The sequence below is a fragment of the Octodon degus genome, unplaced genomic scaffold, assembly GCF_000260255.1.
Source record: "Octodon degus isolate 3935 unplaced genomic scaffold, OctDeg1.0 scaffold00373, whole genome shotgun sequence".
In the NCBI taxonomy this organism is placed as follows: Eukaryota; Metazoa; Chordata; class Mammalia; order Rodentia; family Octodontidae; genus Octodon; species Octodon degus.
Window position 1 is genome coordinate 600,878 of NW_004524949.1, and position 9,557 is coordinate 610,434.

Sequence of the window (9,557 nt, forward strand, 5' to 3'; positions counted from 1 at the left end):
GTTTTATTGACTTAGTGACTGCCAACTACATGCCTGGTGCTTGCGATACAGCAGTGAAAGGCAGAGAAACAGAAGCTCAACAGATGGTACTACAAGAACTTTCTGGCTCTCTGCTTCTGCTGTGCCAGTCTGCTCTTTACACAGCAGAACGAGCCCATTAAAATACAACGTAAATCATATTTCTCATCTGTTCAAATCCCTCCGGTGGCTTTCCTCATCTCATAGAAGTTGGCCTGAGTTGGTAGCCCCAGAATAGAAACCAGAAGAACCCTTTCCATTCCTTGAAAGACCCTTCAAGACCTGCTTTCCCCAAACCCGCAGCTGTCTTCTGGTCCTTTTGGTCATCCAGACACTGGCATCTTCATTGGTCTTCAGGCAAACCCGGCACATTCTTTCCTCAAGACCTTTGTTCTTGGGATTCCTTCTGCTAGATTATGGTATTTCACTCCTCAAATCCTTACTTAAACATTTCACATGCAGTGAGCCTTTCCTTTTTAAGGTTTAAATTAGTGCATACAGTAAGCTAAACATGTAAAGCAAAAATGATTAGCAATACATATAGAGCTTGAGAATACAATTCTAATGGGTAGTTTCTCATTTTTGGACAGATCGCCATGGACATATCATATACCTGCTGTCCTTTCCCTTAACATTTGTCACTATCTAGCATATTATTTATTTTATTTTATTTTACTTGTCTAGCATATTGTAAAATTTACTTTTTCGTAAGTGAGGTCTTGGGTTTGATACCCAACACCACAAAATGAAAATAAATAAAATTTATTTTTCTTGGTTACTTTCTGTCCCTAGTAGAATGTAAACTGCCTAAAGCTGTGGTATTCTATATTTTTGGCCTGAGCTGCATCTAGTGTAGTGTCTGATGCATAAAAAGTACTCAATTAAAATTTATTGAATAAATTATTTAACAATATTTTAGTTATAATTTATTATTACTTTATTTGCCTAATAACTTGAACTCTGTTAATTTGTACTAGGTGGATATGTGTATGTCATTACTATATGGATATAGGTTTGGTTTATGCTCCTTTTCTGATTTTTTTCTCCTATGTAACATGTTACAACTGACATTCCCTTCAGAGGCCCATAAATCTGTGAGAGACAGGCAGCAAAGTGGATTAATTAGAGCAAACAACATGGATGGTACCAGCATGGATGGTATATGGATGGTAGAAAGTAAGCATCTATTTTTAAGATTTATATTTTAAACATTTTAAAGAAAAATGTTTTACACAAAATAATATAAAATTTATGTTTTTTTATGTAGATCGTAACTTTGGAAAACATGCAGTAAACAAGTAAGTTTTTATTATTTAAAAACAGTGCTCCCCCATTTGCTCTTGCTGCTTCTGCTGTCTTCTGCCACCTTAAACTGTTGCCCCTCACCACCTTGTCTTAGAGCCAGCTGGTTATGGACTGAGGCACCCACAAGCTGCGTCTGTTTCCTTCAGCTATCCAGATCAGTGTAATGCTCTAACGTGTGATGAAGATGGGAATATGAGCTGTGTAGCTGGCCAGGCTCCATTCACCTACATTTGGAGACTAGGCTGGCAAGGAAAGATGTGTGAATTTGATATAAATGAATGCAAAGACCCCTTAAACGTAAATGGAGGTTGCAGCCAGATTTGTGGTAATGCACCTGGAAGGTACCCGAGTTCCGGTAGAAGACAGTAGAGATGGGGACAAATGTTTTAGGAAGCCAACCATAAATCTGTGAGCAAGAACACACCACGAGTCTGTGTGTTCTTGCTGTGTTCAATCTGTGTCTGTGAATGCCCTGAATGCTACAAACACAGGCCCAAGTCAGAGGCTTGTGCAGATGTAGATGAGTGCTCTGAGGCTGTGTGCTTAACTGCGTGGTGATTATCCAGGGGGCTGTTCGTGTTCCTGTGATGGGAAGAAAGCATTCAGACTTGCCCAAGGTCAGAACAGCTGTGAGGTTATTCCCATGTGTCTTCTTTGAATCTCAACAAAAACGATTAATTACTGTACTTGGCAGAGCAGTTTGTAGGGGTGGTCTTACATTTAAAATTTAATTTGCCACAAACTAACAGGTTTTCAGCTAGATTTCATTTCCAGACATAGGATTCACAAGGTGTCATACTGTGTACTTGTAGGCAATGAGTTGAAATGGCAGATTTTTTACTCCTGAACCATTCATGTCAGGTGCATATCAGATGTTTCCTTGATCTTTTAGAAAATAAACTTTTCTTCACTACAGATACTTTAAATCATATAAAATGTAATGAATTGATACACATATTAAAAAGGTAGGAAATATATGCTAGATGAAGGCGCTCTTAAGAGTAACAAGTAGAAGTTTTAAAATCACATTAGAAAACCCTATAATATGTGGATCTTTACTTAAGTAATTATAACAAGTAAGGTGTATTTAGTTGTTGTATAAGATTCCAAATTTGCAAGTAATATTTCTTGTTAATGTATGCCGTATTACAAAGCTCTTCTGTATTTTTTTCCTTCTGGGTTATAGGCACGTCTTAAACATTGGCGTTTGTCAAAGCTTGTATTCTTAGATCTTTTTTACTTTGTACTATAGATAATTTTAAATGAGCAATGGACATTTTAATTTTATTAAGCAAAGATAATGAAATTACTATTTGAAACTCCTGACTGTCATAAGATAGCCAATGTTATTTAAATGACTTAGCCTGTAAAAAAAAAAAGGACTTCAACCAAACAAACAAAAGCCAGGTAAATGGAAGATAAAAAGATAATACTGGCAAGTAGTAATATTCAATGTAAGTATAAAAACAGGAGAAGAAGGATAAGAGGAACTATAAGTACTAATACTATGTGCAGTAAGCTACATACATAAATAAAAATTAGTAGAGATATATGAGAAACTTGAGAAAAATATAAATATAAAGCCACTTTTATTATCAGATGGATCCAGTAGATAAAAGATAAAGGCAAAAGTTTTGAATATGTACAATAAATAACAATAATAAATGTGAATATACATACTTTGATTGTTTACTTGTTCAAAGCAGTAATACACATGAAGACCAATAAAAACTTTACAGAATTTTAAACTAATTGTATGGACTACCTTCTCTCACAATTCAAAAAATTTAAAATTTATTAATAGAAGTTGGCTATGAAAAATGTAACCACTTGGGATATTAAAAAATAGTCCTTGGGGGCCTGGCCCTAGCTCAGTCCTTTAAGTGGCTGCTTCCACAAAGCTGTCAGCCTCAGGTTCCTGGAGTTCGAACCTCACAACTCTCCCGCTGGCCAAAAGTGCCCTGAAGGCATTCGAGGAAGAAAAAAAAAATCCCTTAAAAAATAGTCCTTTTGATGATGAGAAAATCAAAAGAAAAATTACTCATTATATAAAGTTAATGAAAAAATTGTATGCAAAGCTAATGGAACACTCTGGAAGCTACACTTAAGAGGAAACTGTGTAGCTTTAGGTGTCTTGATTGTTTAAAAAGAGAATTCCTTAATAAAAAGCATTTAGTCCTTGGGTCGGAGATATAGCTCAGTGGCATAAGCATCTGCCTGGCAAGTACAAGGTCCTGAGTTTGATCCATGGTACCAAAAAGAAAAAAAAAGCATTTAGTTCTTAACAAAATAGAAAATAACAAAAATAGTTAGAAGGTAAGTGTAGAAATATAAAACCTTAAATTAATACAATTTCAAACAAAACTAAAAGAATACAAAAGTTATTTCATTTTAAATTCAAAGTTCCAGGAGCCGGGGAGATGGCTCAGTGGAATAAGTGCTTCCCTGGCAAGTGCAAGGGCCTGAGTTCAATCCCCAGTTCTGCCAATAAAAGAAAAAAATCAAAGTTTCTCCAATTAAGTACAAAAGATACACAGTATTGGGAATAAAAGAACTACCAAATGTGGGAAAGATTGAAATAATTTATTAGTGAAATACTCTGAGCAGCTGCTTGAAATCTACATGTTTGAAAGTCTATAGGAAACAGAAGATCTCCAGTTCACTGAATAAGGTGACATAACTTTAATGTCAAAATCTCATGAAGATTGAAGGAAACAGTTGACCAATCTTATTTATTATAGATATCACAGTTCTAAGTAAAGCATTTGCCATGCAAGTTATAGAGTGAAAAATAGATGCATCTGGGATACATTTGGAAGGTGTATGTGATAACATTTGATTTGGGGATGAGAAGAAGAGGGAATAAAATTAAGAAGAGGGAATAAAGTTTGGTGCTGCAAGGACAGTGTTGTAGCATACTGTGGTGAGAAAGATGAGAAATAACTTGAGTAAGTTGAATTTAGAGTTCTACTTGACATCATATGTTTGAGCTACATATTAGACATTGAAGAGGAAGTATACATGTGAGTCTGGATATCAGGGCTAGAAATCAAAATTTGTGCCACCAACATTTACCTGATAGCTAAAGACCTTTTCAAATTTTTTTTTACAAGAAAAGCATACAGCTTTAAGTTTTACATAGCATGGGAGCCTTTTAAGGAAATTAAGACATAAAGAAGGCCAGCCAAATAGCTCAGCAGATTAAAGTGTCTGCAAGCAGGCACAGGGGCCAGGGGTTCGATTCCCAGGCCTACCATGCCAGCCCCACCACCGGGACACACTGAGATGGCAATTGAGACTGGGCATAGTGGCACACACCTGTAATCCCAGCTCTTGGGAGGCTGTAAACAAGCAGGTCACTACGAGTCTGATCTAGTAGGGAGACCCTGAACACCCTGTAGACCCTTCCCTTAAAAAATACAAAAAAAAAAAGACATAAGGAAACAGTTCTATCAGTGTATTTTTATGCCGGGGTGATGAGTAGCTAGTTACAGAGAAATACAATAGGGCAAAAGTGGCGTGATCTAGTGGCTGTATACTGGAGGAGAGTTGGATACAGGGTGCGTACCTGTAATCCCAGCACTTGGGAGGCTGAGGCAGAGGGATGGTCATGAGTCTGAGGCCAGCCTGGGATACATAGTGAGAACCTGTCTCAAGAAGACAAACAAGGGGGGCCAGGGAGATGGCTCAGTGGAATAAGCACTTCCCTGGCAAGTGCAAGGTCCTGAGTTCAGTCCCTGGTTCTGCCAAGGGGGGGGAGAGAAGGCAAACAAAACAAAAGCTTTCAGTGATATAGCCTGCTATGGGATATGTGTCATAGGTTTCCACTGTACTTTCTTGTTTCCCTTTTCTATACAGAAGTCTTTTAGTTTGGTGTAATCCCAGTTAACTACTTTTGCTATTATTGTCTGAGGCTTTAGAGTCAAATCCAAAATCCGTTGCCCCAACCAATGCCACGTAGTTTTTCATCCATAATTTTTATATCTCTGTGTTAGTTTTTTGTTAGTTTTTTGTTAAAGTAGTCAATTTAAAAGAGAAAAGTTTTGTTTTGGTTCACAAGTTTTAAAGATTTGAATCCATGATCAGTTGGCCTGCTCCTTTTGGCCTGTGGCAGCATGTCCTTGTGGGAACGTGTGGCAGGTCAAAGTCATTCACTTTGTGATCTGGAAGTGAAGATTAGAAGGTGGATCCTGAATCCCAGTATCCCCCCTCAAGTGCATGTTTCTGATGACCTAAGGGTCGCTGCACCTCCCACCAGTGCCATATGATGGGGAACAAATTTTCAACACATGGGATTGTGGGAGACATTGCAGACAAACTATGGTGTAGTGCATAGCTTTGCAGTATCAGGTCTTGCATTCGTCTTTAATCCAGTTTATATGTCATATGAAACAAAGGTCTGATTTAATTCTTTTTTTTAAAAAATTACTTATTTATTTGTGTGTGTGTGTGTGTGTGTGTGGCCAGCTCAGCCCACCAGGGGGCGGGGCTGGCTGGCATGCGGTGCTGGGGGATTGAACCGTGGTCCCTGTGCTTTGCTAAGCTTGTTCTAAATAGGTGCTCCAGACCACTGAGCCATCTCACCAGCCCCCACTCCTCACTTTTTTTTAAAATTTATTTATTTATGTATGTGTGTGTGTGTGTGTGTGTGTGTGGCCAGCTCAGCCCACCAGGGGGCGGGGCTGGCTGGCATGTGGTGCTGGGGATTGAACCGCGGTCCCTGTGCTTTGCTAAGCTTGTTCTAAGTAGGTGCTTTAGACCACTGAGCCATCTCACCAGCCCAGGTCTGATTTAATTCTTATGCATGTGGACACTCAATTTCTTAAATGCTATTATTGAAGATACTATCTTTTTTCAATCAGAAAGGACATAAAGTGGTGTCAACCCTCAGAAATGGAAATGAGTACTAGAATGAACTGGCAGTTGAATACCTATATCTGCACATCAAACATCTGGAATTCCATTCCTGGAAGAATAATGGTAACATCTATTATTATTTTCATTTTATGATATATGCATATAACATAGATTTCTGTTAAGGAAGTACAGCAAAAAGAAGAATTAAAGGGAAAATATAAATACATCTTTTGCAAATGGGAAGGGAACCAAGAGTTGGAAGGAGAAGGGTGGGGTGGGAGGGGTGAGGGGGCAGAAGAAGAATGAAGATGCAGTATATGCATGTACCAGCTCCCAACGATGAATATAACTGTGCACTGTGGACATGTACCAACAAAAAGGAAATACAACAAGACAACTTTTCTTTTTAATCATTTTTATGTATTTTTTCTGCATACATTAAACTGTTCCATAAACTAAAATTAGAAATTTCAAATGTAGGACTTGTATAAATCCTACAGTTCACAGCTGGCCAAATAGCTCAGCGGATTAAAGTGCCTGCAAGCAGACACGGGGTGGGCGGGGGTTTGATCCCTTGGCCTGCCATGCTGGACCCACCCCCGGGGTGCACTGAGATGGCAATTGAGACTGGGAGTTGTGGCACACACCTGTAATCTCAGCTCTTGGGAGGCTGTGAACAGGCGGATCACTGAGTCAGATCTAGTAGTGAGACCCTGAAAACCCTGTACACCCTTCCCTAAAATAAAAAAAAAAAACCTACAATTCCCTCCCCATCCCTGAATCTTCTATTATTTTTCTCCGTGTTTATGAGTGTTCATTAGGCCCAGGCATTGTGCTGGGTGGTAAAGATAGAAAATCAAATAGAAACTTGGCTCTGTTTTTAAGTAAGTAAATGATAGATAAATCATCAAATAATGGCATAGTATAAGTATGGAGGTGATATACTTTATTTTTTTATCTTTTTTTTAATTTGTGTGTGTGTGTGTGTGTGTGTGTGTGTGGCCAGCTCAGCCCACCAGGGGGCGGGGCTGGCTGGCATGTGGTGCTGGGGGATTGAACTGCGGACCCTGTGCTTTGCTAAGCTTGTTTTAAGTAGGTGCTTTAGACCACTGAGCCATCTCACCAGCCCCGGAGGTAATATATTTTAAAGAATGTGCTGGTTAGTTTCCTAACAGAACTGAATGTGAGATAAAAGATAAGGGTACATTAACAATCACTAGTTGACAAATGGCAGAATGTTTTGTATTTAAGAAAAACCATTTAGAAAATATACATAAAACATACTATGTAACAACCCAAGTAGAAATGGAATAGCACATAATATCCCATATATAATTATTTTGGCAGCAAAATGTAAAAAGTAGTATATAAATTCTTACAGTTCGGGTAACCTTTTGGAGTCAAAATGGTTTGTCATACATATAGTGAAATTATCTTGTTTTCTAGAACTTTTGGATATTAGAACTGCAGAGAGTTATTGGGGCATTTTAATTTTTCTGTACGGCAAAACTCATTTATCCACAATGATTTAAAATAAAGGATTAGCAGCCTGTACTATTTTTGTATAATTTTACTTTAAAATTTCCTGGGTCCAATGATACAACAAACTATATAATAACTGTTGACTATGTAGTGATTTATTTTCCAAATATGCACCCGACTATATATCTATATCTATATCTATATCTATATCTATATCTATATCTATATCTATATCTATATTTATATCTATCTATCTATCTATCTATATATTCCAGGAATGAGAATTTTGTGAGGGTTCAGGAAGAAGGGTGTACTGCTATGATCTATTTGAGGATAACTATAGCAAGTTGAGACTTTTTTTTTTTTTTTGGTAGATCCCACTCCAGAAAGAATGCATCAAACACATTCCTATTTTCTTTTTTTTGTTTGTTTTTGTTTTTAAAGCAAATGACAGAGACCCAATTTACCAGCTTTTATAAAGCTAGGCTTAACATTACACATTTAAACAACTGTCAAACTTTACTAAGTTGCCAGCATCCATGCACAACTAGAAAACGTCCTTAAATTTAGATTGAACCAGAAATGCATTATCATTAATGCATATCTTTTATTACTAAACACTGAAAAAAATGGAAAGTGTTTCTGTGGAGGACCTGTCCTGGCAGTGTTCACTTCACAGCAGTTGGACACTGCTTGGCTCATGTTTCAAACACAACGGAAAGCAGATCCATGCTGGTGTTAGAGTACAGTCTTGTCCTAGCGCTACTCAAGAGTCAAGGCTTACCTTGGATCACATTTAATAAAAAGCAAAGTGCATATTGAGATCACAACAATTTTAAAGACAAAAAGTGGTCCTACTGTGTGGTCCAAACAATAAACTCAAAAGTCTATGACAAAGAGGGGCTCCGATGAGCTGTTTATAAATACTTTAGATTAGGTACAGTTATACTGAAAATTGAGTTCATCTGAAATCTTCAAAAAAAATTTTCCTGTTAATCCTCAAATGGTGCTTATTATAGTTAACATTTCTGTTAAATGTGTGCATTGAATTACTTGTTATCCAAGTGCAGCAGCTGCTCCTTACCATTTACTGTTAAGGACTTTAACTGTCCATCTTCTTCAGCTTCTACTCTTTCTTGACCATTCTCGACAATTCACTTTGTGGTGAGTTTTCTACCATTGATGATTTTAGTAGAAGTTGATATAGATTTGAAGTTACCCTTTGTGCTGCCGCCTAACGATGTGCATGAAAATGAAGTGAGGCCCCCATGACCTAGGGACCCAAATGAAGTAAATCCTGTATCAAACGAAGAAAATCCACCTCCAAAGGATGGAAATCCACTGAAGGTGGAGAAAAGAGCCTGTACCACGGCTTCTGCTTCCTCGGGGACCCCTTTGGTTCCCTAAAATGTCTTCAAACTGGTCTTCATTACCAAAGAAGTTGAATGAAAATGGGTCCCTTCCACCAAAAAATTCCCTGAAAACATCTTCTGGGTTCCAGAATGTGAACCCAAACTCCAATGGACTGTCAAAGTGACGTCCACCTCCTGAACCACCATTTAAACTTTCTTTGCCATATTTGTCATAGATGTCCTGTTTTTTAGCATCTGATTGCTCCTCATATGCCTTAGCCGCATGTTTGAATTTTTGCTCAGCTTCTTCTTTATTCTCAGGATTTTTGTCTATGTGCCACTGTAGTGCCAAGATCTGGTATGCATTCATGATGTCCTCGGGAGAGGCATAGCTCTGGATGCCTAGAACTTCATAGTAACACACCATGGTTTTCTTTTCTTTTCTTTTTTTTTGTATTTACTATATATTTTTCATTTCATTTTATTTTATTTTCCATAACTTTATTGAGAAACAAATACCAATGAGATAGTTTCAAACAAAAT

General features: G+C 37.7%; 1 protein-coding gene and 1 pseudogene across 1 annotated transcript in view; one reads left to right on the top strand and one right to left on the bottom strand.

Annotated features, from left to right (window-relative positions):
• LOC111814600 (phosphatidylinositol-binding clathrin assembly protein-like) overlaps nucleotides 1-9,557 on the top strand; it is a 64,539-nt gene that overhangs the window by 20,571 nt on the left and 34,411 nt on the right. Inside the window, exons 11-13 of the mRNA XM_023708464.1 lie at nucleotides 1,099-1,194; nucleotides 1,286-1,316; nucleotides 6,186-6,303. Coding sequence (XP_023564232.1) covers nucleotides 1,099-1,194; nucleotides 1,286-1,316; nucleotides 6,186-6,303 — 245 coding nt within the window. The remainder of the gene's footprint in view (nucleotides 1-1,098; nucleotides 1,195-1,285; nucleotides 1,317-6,185; nucleotides 6,304-9,557) is intronic.
• Nucleotides 8,712-9,441, bottom strand: LOC101592432 (annotated as a pseudogene).